This window comes from Apaloderma vittatum, unplaced genomic scaffold (assembly GCF_000703405.1).
Source record: "Apaloderma vittatum isolate BGI_N311 unplaced genomic scaffold, ASM70340v1 scaffold40050, whole genome shotgun sequence".
In the NCBI taxonomy this organism is placed as follows: Eukaryota; Metazoa; Chordata; class Aves; order Trogoniformes; family Trogonidae; genus Apaloderma; species Apaloderma vittatum.
The window spans coordinates 12,737-38,299 of NW_009695824.1; the positions used below are offsets into that span (position 1 = coordinate 12,737).

At 37.9% G+C, this 25,563-nt stretch overlaps 1 protein-coding gene across 1 annotated transcript in view; it reads right to left on the reverse strand.

The window, feature by feature from the left end:
- Positions 1-6,697: 6,697 nt before the first annotated feature.
- The window catches only part of LOC104276249 (rho GTPase-activating protein 15), a gene marked incomplete at both ends in the record, with an annotated part of 99,799 nt that continues 80,933 nt past the window's right edge, over positions 6,698-25,563 (reverse strand). The window contains one exon of the mRNA XM_009872493.1: positions 6,698-6,832. Within this exon, the coding sequence (XP_009870795.1) occupies positions 6,698-6,832 (135 nt within the window). The remainder of the gene's footprint in view (positions 6,833-25,563) is intronic.

Here is a 25,563-nt window from a genome sequence, read left to right on the forward strand (position 1 = left end):
TTTCCCCTAAAACAGTGGCTTCCAGACCTGGAAAGATCTATTTAAAAATGCTGTTGAACTTTCTGTTTGCAACTGTGAAGGGAAGGTCACTTAAAGAGAACTCAGAGGTTACCAGGGCATATTGTTCCTTGACACCTCCTGGGAACAAAATGCCTGGAATGAACCTCTCTCGTTACCAGTTTGCTGCTATTACAAATATGACAGCCTCCATTTACATCTTGAGTGAAGATCCACTTTCTTAGTTGCTCGAATTTGAGTGGAGACTGTGCTATGGTAGCTATGATGGCTGGGAATGTTACAGATTAAATGTATTTGCAGCCAGGTTACACACTACTCTTTTGTACAATATAGATTTTCAGTTTAAACTGCACCCTCTCATCTATTTTTTTTTTTTTACTTATTGGTTTCACTCAGGATGATCATATACACTTTTTGCCTGTATTTTGCTAATACCCATAGATTGGAAGCCTTTTCTCCTAGTCTCTCTATCCCGTCATCTTAGCATCTCTTCTAAAATGTAAGATTTTTTTTTTCTATTCCAATGTCAGTTAATCATTCTTGAATCACTTTCACACAACTTTCCAGATAAGGTTTGAAAAAGCTTTCCAAATTAGATTTAATAGTACTCAATCTCCACTGAAAACACTTAGTACCACTTTCTGAATGAGCTGTTATTATAATTGTTAGTGCTATTGTGCTTGGGAGAATACATACAACTACAGATATAGCATACACATATTCATATATTCACATAGATGGATATTCCTGATATTACACTACCAACAAAAGCATTTTTTTTAAGATATCTTTTAAAGTGTTATATCTCAGCTTTTGAATGCTTCTGGTTTCTACATATTTTTTTGTTCTGGTCGTGTTTAGTTTCTGGATTTCTACTGCCATTTGATACTTAGAGTTGGCCCAAAAGGTATTAATTGTGATTTATTATGAGCGATATATTGTGGTGACCTTGGATTTGTTTATAAATCACTATGTTCACATGAAATTGAGGCTTTCTGATGCCATGCCAAGCCCCAAAACTTCCTTGGACAAGTAAATGGAGGATAGGAAAACGATTTCAATAGGAGGCTCGCCAACTGTGAATCTGAAGGCAGTTTGATTAGGACTCGAAGCCCACAGATTGAGATTATGACAGAAATTTGCATAATGCCAGAGACTGATAAGATTTGGTTTCTCAGGAACCTATTACGTGATGATGTTAAGAGACTGTCATGGATTTCTTACAGTGCAATATGCTGACTTGTCTTTCCAAGACGAGTTGGCCTTGAGCCTTGTTCTTTGTAAGCCTCGAGTGAGGTTTCTTTAGACGTCTTTCGAAAATCTCTTTAGACATCTTTTGTAACTTTCCACTGAGATGATACAAGGATGTTATGACTGTCAGAATAAATGAATGTATTTACTTCCTTTCTGCTTCCCAGCTACTGTTTTCATAACACTGCATAGTAGTTCAGAGCAGGTCCTGGCTACACGACATTTTCAACCAATACAGCCCTGTTTTTTAATCATGATTATGGATTGATGACTGGATTTGTTTATTGCCTCCTGACACAGGTTTTTGTTGGGTTTTTTTTTGCTTGCTTTTGGTGCAGGCAGCTTCTGTGCAAACTCCTCAAAAGTTGCATTATTCAGTGCAAAATATGCTCTGGCCTGCTGAAGACCAAAGCGCAATCATTGCCCAGATAGATTTGAGTTTCTGCAACATGTTGTCTCAAACCACGCAGGCAGCGGGTTCTTGGAGGACCTGTCTAAAGCAGGGCTGGATCTCAAGCTCAGAGAAAACCTTTTAACTGATGCCAGCCATCCTGAAGATGAAGACATCTGGCCTACATGGAGCGGACTGACAGCTTTTGTGGGTTAAAAAAAAAGTCTATCATTCTCAGGAAAGAAGAGTATTGCTTTACTACATTATCATCAAAGATTTTGTCAGATGTGACCAGTAAAGACCAGTATTTCATACCAGCAAACCTAATTTTTTTTTTTAAAAAAATCTAATGTCTTTCAATAACTAACAAATGTTATGAAACTCTATTATGTGTGAATAATCATCTTCAGTTTCCATACAGTAGGGTAACACATAACATTATAGGATTGATAGGCACGACATTGTGAGTCCTGCTTAGCATGCACCAGGAGACCCTAACTGATATATCGAAAAATATGTGTGAAATCAGTTGGAAAAAGTGTTAATGGTCTATCAGAGTAATCAAAGAAAAAAAGAAATCCAGATCTCGAAAAAACAAAAATTATGTGAGTATCTAATGTGGACCTTAGGTAGTGTCTAGGCATTTAAATTCACCATTATAATTCTAAAAAAACCTTATCCAGCTACCATCTATCCCTGAAGGTGCATAAGCTAATTAGATGCTGCAATTGCAACCTTTGAAGAACTTTAGGTGCCTATGGCTCTACTTCTCCCCATGCAGAGAAATGCTTCCTTTTCTGTCAGGACTAAAACGCTTCAGCTCCAGAGATGGGGAATTACTTTGCTAAAGCCTCTACAGAGGCTCGATCCTGTGGGGCATTGCCAGGACCTGAGCCACCTCTGCTAAACTAGATCTGGTGCCCTATAAATGCTGTCCCTTCTCCAGGGACTCAGTGGCTGATGTGGTCCCATCTTTTCTGTTCCTCACGTTGAGGCCTGAGGTAGCTCATACTGGATTGCAGATTCCACCTGGAAGCTTGCAAGTCCGGTTTTGCACCATTATGTTTTTATTAAGTTCATTCCAGTGTTCATCTGCCTTAAGTGGGAAACCCAGAGCAGTAACAGATACCTTCATTCAGAAAACTGTCTGTAGGAGAATCATAATTCTGGCAAAAGGATTTCTATTTAAAGTGTATTCGTATATACACATCTGTCTCTGTGTGTGCATCTGAAACAATAAGCCACCTATTAATCTACAGTACTTATGTGACACCTATTAAATTCATATTAGAGATAAGGAACTGAACGGAAGGCATAATCACAAGGCCTCATTGAAAAAGATCTTGCCAACATAGTAATCTTTCCAACCTGTTGCAGAGAAAATCAAAGACCTGAGCTCAAGCCTTCCAAACCAGCGACAGATGTTGCAGCTTTGGGAACTGGGTGGAATTTTCCTTTGTGGAATGTCAGTGGGGTTTTCCTATAACTGCGGTTGCACAGATGCACTGTCTATACAGACACACAGTCTATAGAGCTGAACTGATCTGGAAGGACTAGTTGGTATTCGGATATTTTCTATGCTGGGAATATCAGCCATCATTGGACAGAAGATTGTATTATACAAATTTATTTTTTTTTTAATGTCTTCTGCCTGAGAGACCTTTCGAGAAAACTAGTTGCAATAAAACAAAGTTTTATAATCAACTAACACATTTACCTACTAATATTCCTTAACAGATTTGGGGAAAAGGAATTCATGGGTTTTTTTGTTTCAGTGGCTGAAGTCCTGGCGTAAGTTTGTATGGCCATGCAGATTGAATTCTGTAAATAAGGTGATTAAGTGTTTCAGTTATTGGCACTTCTACCACCTTACTCACATGAAGCACAATTTTACTTGAAGACAATCTGTTGAACCACATCTGTTGATCTTGCAGAAAATCAATAGAAGTATTTGCGGTGCTAAGTAATTTCAGTGAGGCTGAACCTGACTTCGTAGCAGCATTTGGGCACACTTCAGTAGTGCATATTTCATTCAAAATACCACAAAATGACTTGCCAGTAATATACTAGACAAAGTCCTTGAAAAAAACCTGCTTTCCAAATCCTAAGAAACAAAATTAGTATTAGGTCAGAGGCCTTGTGGCCTTCCATTTATCATTTATAAATTCTCCGATATAAGCTATATAGACAGTAATTACCCAGCTTCAGCCTGGCAAGCAGAATTCTGAGATTCTATAATGCCCTGAGTTATCTTCTAATATTCTGGTCATATCTAAATTGTTCTAACATTATGGCTATAATCTAAAGTTATTTATAGGGGGAATTGAAGGTGGGGAACAAGCGCTTTGCCTAATACTCAGTCCTGTAAAATTTTGATCCCGTGCACATAATAGAGATGTTAATTAAAGTAGCATCATCCAGGAAAAGTAATACTAAGCCTCCTATGGAATTTTTTTCGCATAATCTTCAAAATAACATCACCATATGGAGTCCACAGCACTTCTTGCGTATGCATTCTTCCTGAAACACCTAGCTAAATTACTAAATCCCGAAGAGATACTATTGGTAACTTGTTACTACCTGCTACAAATGGGTATTTAGAACACTTACCAAGTGGTATGGCTCTGACAATGGGGTACTTAGTGCCGGACCAAGGATATAATTATCACACTAATAATTCCCATTTTGAAGAACGGATAGAAAAGACAGAGAACCTCCTTTTCTCAACACCCTGAAGAAGGCGGTAATTTTTCTACAAGCTCAGTGCTGACCAGACAGAGCAATTATTTCAAAACTGACAAAGAATCAGCAACAGTGGAAAGGGTATTGAAGAAAAGAGGTTTTTTACTTTGTCTCAGTACTCTTAATGTACAAGGGCTCCAAAAATGCTGAAAACACCTAATCGTTGTTTATAGACGTTTTGTAAGAGTAGAGTTGGTAAGAATACGGATTTGTAGATACTATGGCCATAAAGGCCAAATAAAGAGAAGATTGATTGGGAATTGTAGATTACTTTAGACAGTTGGATTAGGTAGAAATCACCCTGATGTGCAGTAAAACAAGCAAGAAGAATTAGGGTTTTGAAATAGTGTGGAGTATGTCGCAGAGTGCTAGCATTTTCTTCCTGGGAATAAACTGTCTTAAAAATCCCTCTATAAATGACTGTTCATTAGTCTATCAATGTGTATAATGGCTCTCAAAATCATAATAAGAATTAATAATAGTTCAAATAGCAGAAAGGGACATTAATTTCTCACTCATGAATATTAATGCTTTAGTAGACAGTTGCTTCCCGACATGCTTTCAAACTCTTAATTTGCCAGTCTGTTGCCATTTACCTGTTATTTTTACTACCACAAAACCTCCCCACTGGGCCACCAGAAGATTTCAAATGTTCCTGACTTGGACACTAGCAGAGAGAAGGAGAGCAGAAGGCAGAATGAAGGATGAGATCATGGTGTCCTGATAATGTTCTTCAGAATACAGTAGTGATTGCTCAGCCAAAGCCTACACCAAAGGGCAAGGAAAAGTAGTGATAGGTGAGAGGAAGGCTATATTTAGCCTCAGAAGACCAATATGGTGGTGGGATATCATGATGAGAAAGCGATAATGGCAGAGGGTAGGTATTAAACATTCGACTGCAGAATGAGGTGCGTAAGAAGAGAGGAGAATGACATGTCAGGCTGTGCCCTGTGAAGCGACAGCATTGGCTCCGGGCACCGCTTCTCCTTTTTTCCAAGAGGACATAGCAGGTCCACCTGAAGAACAGGTGCAGAACCACCTGGAGGACTTGTTCAAACCCTGGTGCTCCAGTGAGCATCTTATCCTAAGGCATTGCAGAAACTGAAGCTGAACATTAAGGAATTCTTTACTGGTTTCCCCCTCAGCACTGCAGAGATTGCAACAGGAACATAAACCCAAGAGGTGATGTTCTCCATCTAGTTCCCTGGGAAAGGAGAAGAAATTGAGCCGCACAAAGTAAACTTTCCAGGTAATGCATTTCTTTACGTTGTGCATTTAACCGCGTCGTATCTCTAAATAACTGAGAAGGGAAGGATCTTGTGAGATGTGTTTAACCTCATTATATCTGATGCGGAGTCTTGAAGAGCTTTAGTTGAACTAAAGACTCTTATGAATATAAAATCAGAGCGAGCCTCACATTAAGGGTTTCACAGCCTCCACCAGCTGTGCATGCGCACACACAGCTCTCAAGAGCAGTAATGGCAAATATATGTCGTGCAGAAAACACATCTCTAAGTACTTTATTGAGTTTGGGTTTTTTTCCTAAAGATTTTTCTCTATTGGATCTTTAAATAATTTCCTACTAGGCTTTTTCCCTTTAAGTTCTCCCTCGCTCTCCCCCCTTTCCAACAGGAGTAAACCCCCCAAATCACTTTGGTTTTAATCAAGTTTTTCCAAGCTGACACACTGTTGCAAAATGCACCTGCATGTATCAGATACAGACAGAGTTTGCAGCAGAGACTTTGAAAAGACTTTTGATGCCTGCCAACTTCAAAATAAAATAAAACAATAAAACAAAGGTAGATATGTAAAAGAGAGCATGAGTGTTTTTTCCGTTCTTTCTGTGATCACTGCAAGGCAAGAGCCTGCAACCTTGTGGAACAAAACACATGCATTTCATTCTGATTAACATAAAGACAGCCCCTTCTAACACGATTCACAATTACTTGTCTCTCTCTTATGTTTGGGGATATATGGATTATCAGCCTAGCATATTTTGAATGCATACACATTTTAATTCCTTTGCTAAACCATTTTAGGCACTACAGTTAAATCGCATATACAAAATTTATAGATCGATAATTTGGCTTTTCTTCTTTTTTTTTTTTTTTTCCTCTAGTGAAATCAGTAAATGCTGCAGGAGATAAAAGGCAGTCAAAAAGAATAAAAAGACAGGATCACGGATAGTGGAAGGTAAGTCAGATCTGAGGTGCCTCTTTCTTCTATTTTTAAGTTTATTATTATTTTTATATAACAGGCTATTTCACTAGCTTCTACTGTATCTGATGTACTTACTTATCGCCTCCACAAACTGTTCAAAGAAGCAGTATGGGAACAGCGGCTCAGGCAGCTCTCTGAAAAACATCTTGAGTGCTCCGGTGACAACGTGGATGTCCTCCCACTGGCTGTCGTCCAAATTCAGCTTCTCTTCTGGGAAAACACGAGGAGAAATGGAACAACTGGTTTTAATGAAACAATTACAAGACACTAATTATTATGTTAATGTTTGCCTACTATCATCAGCAACCGTTAACAGCCTTCTGCACCTAGAGGTTTGGTGCTGTGCATGTTTTTTTTTTTCCTTTTTTTTTTTTCCTAGGAAGAGAACATTTTCAATGGAATACCATCTGTAGGAATGCAGCTAACAAAAAACCAAGAGACACAAAGAGACAGTACCATTGACACAGTATGTCAGATACGTTTATTCCCATAATGCATCAGTATGAAAATTAGCATCACAGCTCAACATGATTCAAAGCTATTTGGGTTTGAGGCCGAGGGGCTAAGAGTTGCCAACGATGGCCGGCACAAGGGACCGGCCTAAAGGCCTTGCTGAGCCAACAGGAGACATATGCTAAACATGGCAATAGAAAATGAGTTATTGCTTTACATGTGTTAGCCTTGCTATGTACAAGGGAATAATGGGTAGCACTTTTTTTCCTTTTTTTTTTTTTTTGCCTGAATGTAATGTCAGTAAGGAATAGAGTACTGCGAGAGAAAGGATATTAATTCCTTCTTACTGCTTCAAAAATATTTTGTTTGGTTTTCATCTCTGGGAAGAAGATTTGCCCAGCAACAATATTAGACAGACCCCTGTTGGCCTACCTAGGCTCTGCAAAGCTGTCAAAATTGATAACGCATTAAAGACAAACCACAAGTGCTTACAAAACTGTTTTGAAAACCAAAAAAAAAAAGTTGTCTTTTGAAGCTTGACTGAGCTAAGGAATTTAAATATAAAAGAAACTAAATGCTAAAATAGTGTTTCTAATAAAAATAAAACAAGATTGGGTGATTATTCTATTTTTTTCTTGCTTTTAAATTCCAGTAGTGTGATACTGTTAGAACATAATAAACAGTGAGATCATAATCCACATATAACTCTAGGAAACTGCAAATCTTTATTAGTCCAAATTAACATGACACACACTTCCTTCAAGTCCTGCTACTCCAAAAATGGAGTTTGGTTTTTTTCACATGTGCTATTATTCTCTTTTTTTAGAAAATTTCAGTCTGAATGCAAATTTAGGGCCAACCATAAAAACTACTGAACAAATTTAATTTGAAGCAACATAATCCTGAAATGTTTTACTAAATGTCACTGAAATTTCATGTTTAGCAATTCGGCTCACTGCAAGAGCACACTTTTTATTAAACTGTTGTTAAATAAAATGGTAAAATTATTGGAGACACATGGGCACTCACAATTCCAGATCCCCGGTACTTGGATGCAATAGTTTTCTCACTATAGAGTTTACTTTATTGGACAGGAAAGCTTATTCAAAATGGAGTCACCTCTCAACTACTATTTAATAAATATTATTAAATTCTTTCTAAATTTTTAGATTCAGGAAATGTATACAAATAAAGGACTGGACCCAATTCCTTAACTTGGTGTAAAGTGAGACAAAGCCGGAACAAAGGCAGATTGTGCATTTCATTTACTTGTCTTGCTTGCTTCTTTGGTTTCAAGTCTTTTTCTTTTTTTTCCCCTCCCATTGAATTACCTCAATCATAAAAGTAATGATTTGATCTCAAATGAGTTACCAGAGGGGATCTTCTTTAGACTCTGAGATCATATTTGATTGATCGTATTTCAACAATTAGCCTTTTATTTTGCCACACACTATTGAACTAGATCGACAGCATCTTAGCAGGCCAGCTTTAAACAGTCAACTGTTAACAATAGCATCAAAAAGAGAGACCTGATGGGGTTTACTGTCACTTTAAAGAACAGGGTGGGTTTTCACATTGTTGAAATCTGTCAGATATTTTGAAATGTCCCTCTCACTATGGTGCCACACCCCCTGCGTGCCCTTATAATAAAATTGGTTTTACTCCTGATTAAATCATTTTCTCCCTACCCACTACCATACTTCTCATAATGGACCTGTGTGCTCTACAGCTGGTGTTCTTCCCATGGTACCAATTCTTACTTTATCTTTTAAGCACTTTGCTGCTAAGATCTCATGCAGAGTGCTTATGTTTTGTTAAGAGCTTCATTCTTAGAGAAATAGCTTAACACATGTTCTAAAAATGTTGTACAACTTATTGCTTAAAACACATTTAGAAAATGTATAAGTACTGTAGCTTTGGCACAGAACTTTAAGTAGGAACCTTAAAAAAACCACAACTTGTTTTTGCCATGCATTTGTCTTAAATGTCTAAAGTGGAATGCTTGACTTCTAAGGCTTTATAGAGACTTATCTTACCAGATTTTTGCACCATTTCCAGCTCCTCAAGGAAACGTGTTAGGAATGTATCATCGTGATAGCAAAGGGTGTCAATTTTCCCTCTAGCAATAAGAGAGTTTTTAAAAATGTTTGCTAGAAGGAACAAATGCCAAGCCAAAAAAAAAAAAAAAAAGGAAAGAAAAATAGAAGTCCATTCAGTGCAAGACTCTCATTTGGTTCCCACTGGTTGGAATCGCTCACATACCATGCCAAGAGGGCCATAAACAAACATGCATACGCATTTCAGGCTAGGTTTAAGGGGAGGACCTGACTTTTTGGCTTCACTCAGGCATATTTATTATTGGGGTGTTTTGCTTACATAAAGATTAAGTCCCAAATTTGGTATTTAAACTTGACAGTCAAAGACTGCTTTCAGTCAGGAGATACTGTATCTGGGAAGATGCTCAAAATCTCACAGTCCTAAAAATTTGCTTTAACTTGTCAGTAGTATTTGATTAGTTCAACCATCACTGCCAGTTGATATCATATATCTTAGATACAGACACAAATATGCCCAGAAAATCCCATAAAATTTATGCTAATACTCAGGCTGAAAATATAAAGACCACATTAAGGAAAAAATAATAGTGTGGGCACTTGTCAAGGTTATTAGTTTAAAAAAAATCGATATACAATACATTTATGAAGAGAATGTGTGTTCTACTGTGTTATTATTCTTAGTAAATCAGCCTTTTCAGCAATGCATATTGTAATGGTGCTCACAATGTCTGCAAAAGAACCAAACAGGAGTTCAGCTTTGGTTGAAGTACACTATCATAAAGTTATCCTTGTTCAGAAAGGAAGAAGGTAATCTATGGAAAGATTAGCTAAAACCAAAAATGTATATATTAAAAAAAGGGAGAATATGAAAATCAACTGAGGCAGTACAGAGAGTTCAGTTATGAAAGAAAATGGATGTGGTTCCTCTAACCATGTGCCCTGTCCAGTATATAGGCTTGTCTCTAGGAGCAAAATACAGTTATTTGAGACCATTGCCTGTTCATTTTGCTTTTAAGATAAGTTGTACAAGTATTTTCCTAGCTGTATTCTGTCTTCTGCCCATGCTCCCATTAAATCCCAGAGCACCACGTCCAAAAATCCTACTTCACAGAATCACAGAATGTCTTCACTTTGGGTATTACACTTCCCTGCAAGTGGTCTCATGGATGACCAGGAATCATATGGAAAGCCATTCCTGCAAACACAACGAGCAGTGCCTGGTCTGCTGGTGAGCCTGTGTCCTCAAGAAACTACCTAAAGGCTTTGGTGAGATGTGCCTTGCTGGGTCTCATACAATCAATCAATCCATTGGGATGGCAATGCCCTGCATGGTGGGCACTGGGACACCCCTGCACTTCCCTGTAAACTTTTGGCGTTTGGCGTTTGACCAACTCCCAGCTCCAGTGTGTGGAACCTCAGAGTACCAGTCTCCATCCCAGGGGCCAACACGTATGCTGAGGGAGATGTCTCCTGGAGAAAGCCCTGCACAGCACCGTTAACAACACATGTGATGTTCCTCACATCACAGTCTTTGCAGAAGGGCTCGGTGTGCACAGTATGTTCCCAGATTACTGAAGACTCAAGAAACTCGTTGGCCTCACTCATCCCACTATGGTTATGTTATTTACAAGTAATTTCCTTGTCATTCATGGTCTTCAATAGGAAAAAAAATAGAAAAACCAGACTCAAGCAGAAGTTCTTCACTTGCATCAGCCACACTCCATCACTAAAACACTTTGTGATGGCTGTTCTTGTATTAGTAAACTATAAGGTGTTTGATAGCTCTACCTGCTTTTTACATGCCACAGCTTCTCTGTTCACTTGTGCAGAGGACATAGCAGCACTCCTGGGACAAACAGCTTCTTTCAAAGTGATCACACTTGATTTAGAGCAGTAATAGAGCACAGAGATGTCTGGACACCCACCACCAGTGGGATGCTCTGAGGTGCTGAAGGCTCTTGCTCATCACATGACAAGGATCTCACCCCTTGGCAATGTGGCACATGATGTTTAGCTTCCTCTCCTGCCAGTAAATCCCATCCTGACATTGCATTTTATACGCACACTACAAAGTGCATACAGTCCCTTGAATTCTGATTAAATAGTACAGCAGAAGCCTCAACTCCTGCAAAGCAATACTTTCCTCATTCAGACAGATTTTTGGAAGTTGTCTCCCAGCTAAATAATTCTTCTTCCTCTTTCCTTTGCTAGGTTTGGGAGGTCCACTCTCCTGCCTGCACTCAGTGCATGGTCCTTCACTTCCAAGAATGTTTAAACAAATCAAAGAAAATGTCAGCTGAGCAAATAATTAAATTTGGTATACAATATATTCCTGAGCAGCTTCTGCTGAATCCATTCAATGCTACTGCTGAGAAATTATCAAGGATATAGTCAGCAAAAGAAATCTTGCACTCATTATTCTTTCTCTGCTAGAGGAACATGGCATGCCCTCTTAACAGAAAATTTAAGCCACGATGTTATAATGCCCGATCACTTATTTTGTTACTGAAGTGCACATTTTCATTCAGCCCAGGTGCAAATTACTGAGCAACTTAAGCTAAAAAGCAGAACATCTCTATGTGCATCCAGAGTGTTGTTTATTCCAGTCTCTGAAATGACAGTTAGCTGACCTGGGGGCATGCTGGAACAACCAAGTACTGCTAACTTAAATCTCAGGCTGTGCCAGAAAAAGAAAAGATTTCTGTACTTGGGCACATTGGGTCATATTCATCCTCGCATAATTCCACATAAGTCCGCAGAGTAAGTGAGGGATGAACTATCTCATTGTTTCCGTGAAAAAGATCCGGCGCATTCAAGAAGTTCAAGAATGGTACACCATGAAAGGATGGAGAGCAGTTCAAAGGTTTAGGAAAGTGGTCAGCTAGCGACGCCGCTGCGTCGGGGAAATTTCTGTGCTGTCAGTTGCAGTTTTGAAGCTAGAAGTAAAAAAATCTACAGTGGTATCAAGAGGAGAATCCTTCTGGCAGCCAGAAAGAGGTATCATCCCTAAGATCCATCTTTCACGGCTGATACCTGCTGCAGGGTTCGATGACAGCGATGTTAATTTTGACTTAGCATATTCTATTTGTGATTTGAAGTAATAATTACTGTAATAGGATTATAATTACAAATTCTCTTAAAATTCATTAAATTTTGCTGATTCAAGTAGTCCGTATGAGAAAAGGATTTTCAGTATAGGATATTTCCCCTCAAAATGCAGCTGAAAGCTCCCGCAGAATAAATAGAACACCTGTCTACAGATCAGCATGCTTCTGTGAGACTCACTCTGAGGTGGCTTGTGAACAAGGAGTGGGAGCAAGCAGGCACAGCCCGAGCAGCTTAAACCTGCAGGTCCGAACTATTTCTTCCTTCAGGGTCAAAGAAATACTCACATACCCCCAAGAGTTTAAATAAAAGGACAAGGAAAGAATTCCCATCCAGCTCGTACCCTCCCATTGTGTGGAGGTTTTCTCAGCCATGGAGCACCAAGGTTGACCAAGAACAAGGACAGGGCTTGGCAGAGTTTCTGTAACTCGTAGAAATTAAATTGCTCTGCTGAGTTGAAATTACATTTGTCTTAGAACGGCAAGGTTCTGTCCTCTGACTAATTCTCTCTACTTAATTGTTGAGCAGTAACTTCAGCTTCTTCTTAGTAGTTAAAGCAGATTTTATTCTTTCTGTTTATTCTCCCTCTTTATTCTGAACCCAGCTAATGACTTTTTCATTTCTCCAGCTAATAGATTTTATTCTGTTTTCTAGATGGATGCTAATAATTCTGTTTCTTAGAGCCAAGACTGCAAAAAAACAAACATCAAATACTTGCCTAGATCAGGAACTTAATTTTCATGATACATTTTACTATTAAAAGGCAAAAGTCCATTCTGAATTGTGCTTTTGACTTGATCTTCCTTGCTTAGTCGTATGTTGTGTATATATATATTAGGCAAGGTAAATATCTCCCAACTTCAAATTAGTCAATGACAATTTTTTATTGTGTAATTACTCTCTAGTAAGTTTCTCTGCAATGTAGATCTGGAGTTTTTTCCCTTTTTTGTTTCCTCCATTCCCCCTCTCCTTTTTTTTTTTTTCAGGTCTTTTTATCAACATTTTGAGTATCAGCATGCATAAATCTACACTTTACATAAATTGAAGTCTCTCAAGATCTAATACAGAGAGGAACTGGACAATGACTCTCTGTCCCATTTTTATACTTCAAAAATATGTTCATATTCATATCTTTTTAATTGTACTACTAAATCAGAGTGCTTTAGGATTCTGTCATATAGCTCTTCTGTTCTCCCCCTTTTCGCTTTTTCTAACACTGCTTCTATTTCCATTCTTGTCAAAAGCCTTTTCATAGTCCAAAAATCTGTACACAATGTTTTGTAATATTTGGCAGACTTATCTGAAACCTAATTCACTGCCTTCTTGTGATTCATGGGTCATAAATTATTTCATATGTAATGTACCCCAAAGGGTAAAAAATTCTTTGTATTAAATTTCAACCAGACAATATGGGGGAGGAGGGGGAGAGAAAGGAAGAAAATATTTTTCTGAGACACTCTGAAAAGATCTGACCTCAATACATGGTCTAGTGTGTTGTCTCACAACCTCAGTATCCTTTAGTAAATACGAGATTTCAACATGCTACAAGTGAAAACACTCCTGCCGTAACATGGGCTTGCTCTGGACAACTTTAAAGGAAAAGCGAAATACAAAAAAGTGTAGCCCTGGATCAGACTACTGATGCATTAAATCAGTCCTGTCTCCTGTGACTGTTAAACTGAAAGGGCCTGTACAAAAACAAATCAAAAAACCGAGGATACCACCCAACCCTTACTTACTGCACGTAGCCAAATATATTTTTGGGACTGACCCCAATAACAATAAGCTTGTGCCTCAGTGAGTGAGTTTCAATAATCAAAGGAAATAATTAACAGAACAATAAAGATCATTATGACTTCCTTCATGTAAATGACTTCCAAATGTAAAGACATCAAAGCTTAAGCTAAAATCAAGCAATTCCCCTAGCCCACTTGCAGTATTGAAAGGGAACATATATGTAGTTGATTTGTTCATAGCTATAAGGATTATCAATGAAATAGTAGTTTATTGTTTAAAAACCCCAGAATTTCAAACAATTCTCAAAATGTTATTAGTACATTCCTTATATCTGTAATCGCATCTATTTTAATGGGACTATTTACAAAAATAAAGATTACCCATGCCTGTAAATCTCTGCTCTCACATATCGGTTTATAAGATATCTGGTGAACAAAATCTGGATTTTAATTTTTTTTAAATTAAAAGATTGTTTGAAATAGATCAGCTGAAAAAAAGTATTCTTACATGAAATCAGGTATATATAAGCTCTGTAAATGTCAAGGACAAAACATTTTATTTTGTATAGAATTTATCTTTTGGTTCACTAAAGTCAAAACACTTCTGTTCATCAGAACTTTTATAAAGGACTGTTTCATAATATGAATCCATTTGGATTATCTGACCAAAGATAAGACTTCAATGGACTTACTATATCATTCACCACTGTACCAGTGCCACAAAAGGGAATTACAATTAATTGGATTATGTTGGTCTCCACCCGCTGATTGTAGAAGAGAAAGTCTGAAACTGTAACTATTTCAAACGGACCATATCTCTCATCAACCATGGGATTTGGGCTTTAATTTACCAATAAAGCTTAATTTCTTCTCTATATTCTCTTCTGGTTAGGAAGAGGTCATTTAGACACTTTATTCAAGTTATTCGGAAAGAAAGGACAGTTTTGTTAAACACTTTCAAGCTATGACTTTAATACTTGCACCTTGCCTTTAGTCATTACTTATTTTCTCTATTAGCAATAAAATGAGTTGCCTTGAAAAACACAAGAGCTAGAGAACCAAGCCCTGTGTTTGGGTCATAAGAATAATTCATCTTTTGTCTCTCCTAGTTCAGTTCATGGAATTTTGACTGGAATTCTTGCTTAATGTGACAATTTGTTGTCACGTCTGTGATATGTGACACTATACAGAGCAGAGAACATCACTTTGTGTTATGTAGGTTCCTGCATAGACACGAGGCACTAAGAGTTCTCAGTAGCAAAGTCTCACATTAGGTGTAGGCTTGTCTGCATGGAAAGCTACACTAGGAAAGGCAAAGGCACGATTACAAATTTGATACATCCCTGTAATCCATTAGCTTGGAAATAGTCATATTCTACAATGCAGGTAACTTCATCTACTTTAATTAATGTAGCTTGCATGTTAAATCCCAACATTGATACTATTCTTATTCTAGGTGTCCAAATATATCTATATATCTATATATCTATATCAATATGTCTCTGCTGAATTTCTGCTGATGCTCCTGCTTAAAAGCTGTCAGGATTTTTCCATGTTATCCTTACAGGAAGGTTATTTCAGTGCCTAATTCCTTCTAGTTACCAGCCTAAAATATTCAACTTTATAGAATTTTAAAATAATTATTAATATCAGTAATACTTGCTTTCATTTTTTTTTTTTGGAAACTTTCGCTTTCAGTCGAAGAAATAAAAAGTCCTCAGTCAACTTACTTCAAAATCATGTTGCTTAATTCACATTTGCATTACTTTTTGCTAATATCTGAAGCTCTAATTCCATTCCCTGGATATTAACGGGACGAGCTATGCTGTTAAAGATAGGAATGCTTCTAAGTGCTTACTGAATCAGGGCATATGAGATGATAATTGTATGTGTTTAAAACAAAACTTTAAACAGGAGGGGATTATATAAGTTGCTAAAACAAATATATCTTCAAGTGCACTGAAGGACTTTCAAATGTTAACTAAATGTCCTTTGATAATAATAGTGCTAATAATAATATGAAATTTCAAATATTTTAATGCATTTTGAGAATCACACATTACTCTGAATGGGAAGATTCTCAGTAGGTGCACTTTTTGCACACAAGTCCATCAACTTAGAGCTACGTCCGCTCCAAAGCCACACCGGCTGGGAAGCCGATCCTGGAGCATGTCCTGATCTGCAGGTTAGTCTGTGGATTATGGCTTCTCTCATAAAGTACCTGCTTACAAATGTTGAAATTTCTGTGGCAATGGAAATAGCTTCTGTTTGAGGAATATGATGCCTTTGATAATACGGAAGCCCAAAGTTTACAGTCAAACATGCAAACGCACGTGACTTCACGATCAGTGGAATTAGGAGCTGCATGCACGTGGGACCTTGCCTACGTCTTTTTAACCAAAAGATTGCCATCTCAAGGCCAAAAAAGCTCTAAAAAAAAAAAAATTCCATCCACTCTGCGGAGCTCAATTCCAAGTGCACAGCTCTGCCTCCTCTTACTAAGTCTCAGAAGATGCATAAATACCCCAGGGCACACGCAAACACGCTTGGCAATGTGTATGGTTCCTCCTTGGCCGTGAAGGGCTGTGCCAGAGCCCGGGTGACTCAGAGGCGTGATGTTTCCCCCATCCCCACGCACACCTCGCGGTCTCACATGGGAAGAGAAGCCCCGGCCTCTCATGCACCCACCAAATCCTTTCTAACACCACATCTTTCCCTCGACCTCACACGCACATTCCCCGCTCTGCGTTTCCACGCGTTCTGCGAGAGGATTGAACGCCGATTTGCCGCATTAACCGTGTATTCATGCCAACCTTTCCCTTTTGCAGGGTTTACCCGGATGTGCATTCAAATTATAATATTTCTGATTCCTGTTAATTCACCAAAACTCACATATATTTCAGGAGAGAAGTGATTTTTAAACTTTATAGTGCAGGGTTTTTTCCTGTTCTTCAAATTAGTCCTGTGAATGGACTTGTAATAACAGGAAAATTTCAACATAAAATAAGAGATTTTCATGCCTTTGGTTCCTTGAGTTATGCTCAGGTCCCTCCCAAAAGAAATGTATTAAAATATTGATTAGATTAGAGTAACATTTCAAATACATGGAGATTTATAGTTCCTTTTGGATATAGAATCTTATACAAAGTTTCAAGGCAACGCATAACAAAGCAGTTGACAAGAAAGATAGCATCTGCTTTCCTGGCTATTCAAGCTGAAGTTTTTCATTCTAAATGCAAGCAATGCTTCCGAAGTTAACATAATTAACTCACTACAACCTTGAAACATCATAACTTAAGATACAGATGGAAATTCAAAGCTTTAAAAGGAGGATTATCATTTTTTAACTGCACGAACCTGAATACTAATTAAAACAGGTGGTTTTACTTCAAACTCTTTTGCACACTGTGACATTACAGGGAGGGTTATTTATGTATTAGTCTACTAGGAAGCATATATTTCTCAAAAAACGCGATACGTGATAATAATGAACCTATGAAATAAAAGAATAACACCCTGTGCTTCTTCCTGGAACAATAAAAGACCAGTAGTTCAATTAGTTAGTAATTTCCGTGTGACTATTTGACAGATTCTACTAATTGTTAAGCTCCCACTAACTATTGCTTTACATAATTAATTATATTCAAACATGAACAACAAAGACATGTGGGCCAGTTGCCCTTTTGACAATGTTTTTCACAAACTGATTTGCTTACCAAAAATATTTTTAGAACTAAAAGATACTAATCTTAAGTGGAAATACACATCAAAAAAATGTTAAAGCGGCTCTGCGTTTTGCCGTGGTTGTGAGAAAAAAATTTGGATTGTTTAACATATCATTTATGCCGCATACATAATAGCTGCAGTCTTCTAGCAGAGATCTTTCGTATTAATTTAGCATTGCATAAAATTCATAGTAACAGGTCCCAGGGTCAAGCATCATTCATCATTAGTTGAAGTGACATTTGCAACCCTTCATATAGCAGCTGCTTGAAAGGAGAGAAAAGGTATTCTTTGGAAGAATGGGGGGTAGCACACAATCCTCGCTCTATCTGCGGAAGGGAAAACAAGGTGCCACTATGTCAGCATGGTAATGTGCTTAAATTTGGTGATGTCATTCTTCCCTAACCCCCACGAGTCACAAGGCACAAGGCAGCTGCATTCCTGAACTTAGTAGTTCGGGTGGAGATAAGTAATAACTAGATGTAAATGAATTGCATTACTGTGGTTGTGAACATAGCTCTGTGCATCTAAATTTTGATTTATATCAGGATCCTATCTTGTTTTTGAGAGTTTTCTACTTGTTAACAAGGCAGGCCTTGTTCTCATGGCATCCTCCAGGCATAATAGTTTCTGGGAAGCCAAATAAGATCACTTTTGAAACTGCAAGACAGCATTCCAAGACTTTGCAGCAGAACACATTGGCCAAATTAGGACTTCTGAAGACTGTTAACTAACAAATAAAATCTTTCTTTTTTTTCTTTGTGGCATGTCTGATCAGAATGGGAAATGTGAGCAATTAAAATGAAAATGTAATCATCTGCAAGAAAAGATAAATTTGTATTAAATGGCTAATACTTCACAGTCCTTTTTGATATTACAAGTACTTTTTAAGAAAATATATATTTTATGTCACAGTAATTTTTATTATGTGAAACATGTGATCTCTTTGGAATTATGCACATTTTTAAATCACAGTCATTAAAACAGCATGCAACACAAAGTGGCTAGATTTTGGAGCTTTGCTAATATTTGGTGATTTTCCTCAGCTTCGCTATTATACCTGAAATGTATTTAATTTATTCATGTTGCTAATTATCCACTAGTATTTAAAGCACTATGATGATTGCTAACCTAGACTACTACTTCTTCCTTAAAAAGTTTAATGGTTTTTACAAGGGAAACCAATGCTTTCTAAAGAGTCACTTAGAAGTGTGTGAAAAACGTTCAAGGACATTGCTTATTACACAATAAGCAATCCTATGAGCCGCTATAAATTAAGCTCCCAGTCAAAACACTTCTACCAGGGCAAAGTTGCTTTTCCCTACTCTCCGTATGCATAATGGGGGAGAGGGTGCAGGGATCTGCCCTTGCATGGAGTCAAAATAGGGTGAGATCTCTTTACAGGCAACGGCAGCTCTGGGTCCTCCCATTTCATGGCAGAATGACCCCCAGAACAGTTCACAGACCATGCTGGTTGTATATTATCTTATCTTATGCATGAGATGGACATTCATCAGCGAGCGAGCCATTCCCACATCAGACAAAAAGTGTTTCCACAAAGGACCAGAGCTGCTGATCCATTACTCCCATGGCATCTCACCTTCCCATGGATTTTAATAGCTGTGCAGACACTAAACACGCATGTAGAGATGTTATAGAAACCAGAAAGGCAGAATGGCTGCAAAAGGAATAGAACAGCAGAGGCAAGATGACTGGCAGATAGGGTTGCCACATCCCCCTTAAAGAGACTGCTCCTTTTCCACACCTTATGTCTCTTGTACCATAAAAATATGCATAGATGTATGTGGGAGCATCATAGCAGATTTCTTGGGATGCGTGCCATGCATCTGAGCTTCGAAGCTGGCTCAACGTTGTCACCATTAAGTCGCAGTGTACACAGCAACACTTCAATCTAATTTCAATTAGGGAAAAGTTACACAGAAACTTCTTGGAGAGTACACATGACCTTACACATAAATACCAATTAAATTCGGTATCATCAGTGTCTTTGCAGTGAACATTGATACCACCAGCGAGAGGAAGGAATCTGAAATGAGGCAACGCTTGATGACACTACCTCCATCGACAAACTCTGCCTGTGTTAACTAGTAGGTCAACAATTAGTGGGATTCATCTGTGAAGAAAAGGGGTGAAAAGAAGTAATGACATGAAATTTTCATTACAAGCAGTTTTCATGTGACATACGGTAGAATATTGCATCATTATGAGGCAGAATGTTACCCGGTAAAAGAATAAAAGCCTAATCTATTTGAGAAGCTACGGATACCAGGAGTGTTAAGCAGTCATAACTAAGATAACAGGAGAGTTGACTAAAAGTATGTCTCATGCCAAGGTCACATAATCTCCTCAAACCAGTTGCTTTATGTGCTCAACTGCCTCTGTCCTGAACACACACAAGTATATACCTAAAGAGAATTCCAGCATCATTAGCTGGGATCAATGAGATCACACTCGTTTTGGTGTGGATAGTGCAGGCACTGCACTTAGAATTGTATTCTTTTGTTTGCAGAGTCTTTTTTTTAGGAACAATGGAACCAAAAGTGCAGCAAGTCAGGGCTTTAATTCTTGACAACTACTTTTTTCATTCAAATTTTAGAAGATTCCCCTAATGTGCAGATTACTTGAGGGAGATATAAACCTAGCCTTTAGGCAAAGGGTGAAACAGCCTTCCCCCACCCCACCCCCCAAAACCAACAGCAAGAAGATCAGGAAGACAAGTCATCCTAAAAGTGTTTAGACTCCTTGAGCACCATCCCTTTTTGGTAACTGGGGAGTTTTGACAGTCTTTCAAATCTTTTGATCACAAGATGCCTTAAAGGGACAGAAGGTCTGGAAATGCGCTCTTCACCTCCCCAGTTGAGAAAGATGCATCAAAAGGGGAGGGAGGAGGGGAGTCAAGCCACAACATAAAAAGCATTAATGCAAAGAACAGTGGGGTCTCTCCCTAATTTGACTTTCTCTACAGGTGGCCTGCAGCTGCATCCAAACAGGTTACACTACTGCCTTTCCATGGGTATTGCAACAAAGTAGGATCTGTATTCACAGGAATACATTTACTAGCATGGGCTGATTCACGTCTAAAAATAAGGAGAAAAAAAAAAAAAAGGCATTTTTTCAGAATAGCCTGAGGTAACTTTCTGCCCCAGCAGAAGACAGTAGCACTCTTGTTTCCCTGGCTGTGCGTGATGATAAAGGATGTAAGAAACCTACTGCATATGACTCATTGAGGCCCACAGCCAGCTTCAAATTGATTCATTTTATTTGTATTAGTTTATTCTCCATCGACTACACAACAGGCTAAACCAAATCAATAAGCAATATTCTGTTTTCTATTGACTCGGGTGGTAATTCGCACTGAACCCTGCAACTGCTATGTCTGATTTTATAGTTCTGGATATCATCATGGAAACGACAGGGCTCAGACTGCTTAGTGCAGGAAGAAATGGGAAAAAAATTGCAAAGGCAAGGTGAAATATTGGCTTTTAAGTGGTTACATCTGCAAAAGGAGGTGTGAGTGGTCTATGCTGCAGCTGGACAGCTGCAAAGGCTGTGTGCCGGGTTTGCAGTACTCTTCCAAGGGATGGAGAAGGCAATTCACATTGGCCTCAGAAGTTATGAAGAGAAAAAATAACCCCCACACATGCACACACGCAAACATATCTTTGGTAGCATGCAAACCTGATATGTGAATGAGGTGATGATGTAGCTATTGGGTTTTCCTATCAGGAGCAACCCCTGCAGCCCCAGGACCTGAGCTGGAGCACTGACCCTTCAGCTCAGCGCTGCAGAAATCCCCACCGCAGACCCCACCACAAAGGGCTGTCCTTGTGTAAAGGTGAAGTGGACTTTGTCGACCTTCCTTAAGTAAGCAGTTACATCTGCTGAAATGGGTTTCTGTACAGTTAAGCTAAAACATGCTGTCCCCAAGGTTTTTTGACATTTTTTCTTGTTTCTTCCAGCTTGTCCACAGTGTCTTGCACAGGCAAAGCTGCTGACTAGATGCCTCCAAATATCTTATCTTTGACTTACTCTATTTTCTTTCCTTTTTTTCTTTATTTTTAAGGCTTTCTCTTCTTGCAAGTAGTGGCTAGTAGGAAATAAAAAGGCATTTTACTCCAAACTGTCCCACACCACTTCTTTTATACAAGTCTGCTGACACACACGATGTAAGAGCAGCAGTCATTACCCTCACCCAAAGACCAAAGACACAAAGTCACACACTGACTGTATTGTAATGTACTCTATCTCTTTTTCCATAAAACTTTTCCATAAAACTCTCCTGAGATGCTGTACTGTGCCTTACCTAAAGTACAGAGCTGGCTTTTTAGTGTCTCCGGTAATACTGGCTTTTGCACACGAGATATAAAACCACGCTGGATACTGAGGCGGCTCTACGTAAGGGGTGGCAGAATACGTCCCAGTGTGTTCTTCCTATCAAATACACTTGACAAACTTTAATGAAAAGTCTTCTCTACTTCATACTAACAGATGTTTCCAATTTTTTCTCTCTCAGCACTTTAAACCACCATCTTTAGTTTTCATGTCTAAGAGACATTATTATAGGATACATCATAATGATATACTGTACATTCAAATACAGTATCCCATACAATGACTAGTTGATTTATAATTCAGATCCAATAAAAGGAAAAATTGATTTAACTGATGACTAGTGAAATACTAAATGCATTACAATGTTTGAAAAGAACATCCTTTTCTTGCAATGCTAGTGACATAATAAAATTAAAAATGAATATAAGAAAATGCCCATTATTATTAGGCAAGTGGAATCAAAAGGAGCAGGAAGAAAAGCAATCTCTATAGATCAAGGAATGTCTAAACTTCCTCTTCAAATGTACAAAGACATGAACACAAATAGAGAATATTCACAAATAAATTCAAACAATCTTGAATTACAATATAAAGTTATTTTCCATTAACTGTTCTCGGTCTTCCAGTAGTGTTGTCACATTAGGGTACCGTACTGGGGGTAACTGTAAATTCCAGGGGTCATCAACTTTATTTTTTAAGCTCTGTATTAAATACTTATTTTCTCATTATCCCAAGCCCCTGCAGGAGCATGAAGACACAGTTTAGCCCCACAACCAATAAACTCAAACACCCTACATCTCATCCCTTCTCACTTCCAACTTGTTCCTTCACCCCACAAAGACCTTTTCAAGGTTCATCCCCACAGCTCACCCTTTCTGAGGCAGCAGACTGTTCTCCCAGAATAGTCACGCTACAAAATATTGATGCAATTCAGCCTCTGATTTCCATGCCTCTGTCAAGAAGCTTTGGGAAAGGCTTTGGAAGGGCACTAGCAGGTAGGGAGCACAAAGCCAAGATGCCCATGAACTTCCTCATCATTTAGAAGAGCTCTTCACTATATTTTACATTTCCAGATCTGAAATTGAGGCCACACACCTCAGAAGCTATTGGGTTTTTAACTTTCTTTAAACATCTGCTAAAAGCCAATCACTTCAACAACATTTGCAAATATCTTTGTTCTTCCAGATGGGTAAACTGCCTCTAATACAAAATAAATTCTATTCAGAAGTGGCTGTGATTGCTCATACAGACTTAAGATCTATGGCATTTTTTCATAATCCTGGTGCAGCAGCTTTTCCTTTAGGAACATGCATTTTTTGCTTCTGGAGAAGCAGTGGTAAACAGTAATTGCTCCGGAGCCAATAGAATTTATTATATTGGAAGAATCATACAGTCATCATAACCAAAATAACACCCAAATACCAGCAAGTAAACTGTACCTCATTTTACTGTTGTGTCAGTAACATTTTTAAAGAATTTAGTAATCTCAGAAATTTTACAGAATGGTTACCATTGTCTCTGCAAATCTATGGGGATTTTAACCTATGTTATGGAATTCAAGGAAATTATTAATCAGCTTGCAAAAATGCACCAGCAGAATCTGAGGGTCAGCTAATTTGCACTTAAACACCTACATTTCCAAGTGCAAAACTGGATAATTATGCTCCTAGTTGCCCATTCATGTGTACAGATGGGTGCACCCACACATTTTTGTGGAATAATTTTTGGAAGCCTATAGAAAATATGGTCTTTAAAGATTTTAATAAGGTTGGCAAAACATACTTTCTTTGCATAAAATTATGTAGTTCCCAAGTCTAAAATTACTTTGATTTAAAAAATGAAAATTGGCAAGGGATTAATCCATAATATGGTCTAATTACTTTTTTTCTTAAAAATTAAACGGTCAAGATCTTAACTCAGCATGGCACTTACTGTTCATGAACTGAAACTAAGAAATAGAACTTAATAAGGAATTTTATTAGGTGTCTAAATATGTATTTAGCTAATAGAATCCTCTTACCTTTGGCTGAATAACAGGTATAATAATTATGAAAAGATATTTAATTTCTACATCTGACGCATAAAGCTCTACTAATTATATTTTTATGAGATTGAAATGCAAACTGGCCGAAGCTTGGAAATAAAAAGTAGAACTGACTTACTGTCATTAACTTGCAAAAACACATATATTCACAAACACACAGGTTCAAAAAAATAAAAGGAGAGGAGTACAGACAGACAGACACAGAGCATGTTGAAAGCAGTCACTTAACACATATTTTGGTCCTTACAGACGGTATTGTCGGCTTTTATTTAACCTTTGCATTGTTTAGAAAGCTGAAAGTTTATTTCTTGGTTATCAGAGTAGATTCAGCAACATCAAAGAGGTATTTGCCCGCTTGTTACTTACCGGGCTGGCTGAAACATTGCTCAATAAACAGATCAGGTTTTCAGAGAGGATTGAAATTTCCCTGTCATGTTCGGTAGGAAAAAACGATATTAAAGCAAAGAGACTTCTTTTTGCTCTCTGGTATTTTATTATTTCTTTGTTTGCGGACGTTACTTCTGTCTGTAAGTAAATAACACTGTGAATTTCTCTTTGTCCTTCATCAATCAAAACTGGTCAATTATAAAAGTAGTGCAACTAGATCAAAACTCCAGGCTGTGTAGGCATATTACCACTCATATTATTACTAAAAGCGCATCTATATTCCAAACTGGGATACCATAACCCCTTTGTCATTTTCCAATAAAAAAGACCATACCAAATAGGCAGAGCACACCGTAATTAGCAGCTGGCAGAGAAAGCTGTAAATCTGTATGAGTTCTGAACGATTTGCTTACATTGTTGCTTTGTTGACAAATGATGCTGTACATGTTAATGTTCCTGAAATGTCCCCATTGCACCTGACGTGCCAATAAATGCCAGCCAGCTGTATGAATTATGGAAATAAGATTTTTGTTTATGAAGGTATCCCAGACATTTATTTTACTGCATGCCTCTTGACAGATTTAATGTCTAGAGTTACATTGAGAAGATATTTGCTACCTGACATAATGGATAATGGAAACTTTAAAGGCTTTTTTTAATGATGAGACTAATATATTTTTTTAATTTTACCTTGTGGCTACACATTTACTCTCGATATAAAGCTTGCATATTTGAAATGAAATGATACTAAATTGTTCCTAATGTACAATGAGTTGGATGAAACCAATGTTACAGCGTATGAGAAAACAGGAAAAGAATCTCCGAGAGCTACTAAAGCAAGGACCCTACACACAAGTTTATTTTCTCTTAGCTTATTTTCTCTCCTGTGCGCGTTTACTAGTATGTCATTATTATACAAAGGTAGCTGTTAAGAGTTGGGCATTTCAAAGCATGATAAAAATCTTTTAACAGATGTATTTATAGCAGGCTCCATAAAACATTCATTTAATATGCTAAGGCAAGACACAGAGAACATAAAAACTTGTACATCTACCAACTATATTTAACTGGATTCAGAACCAA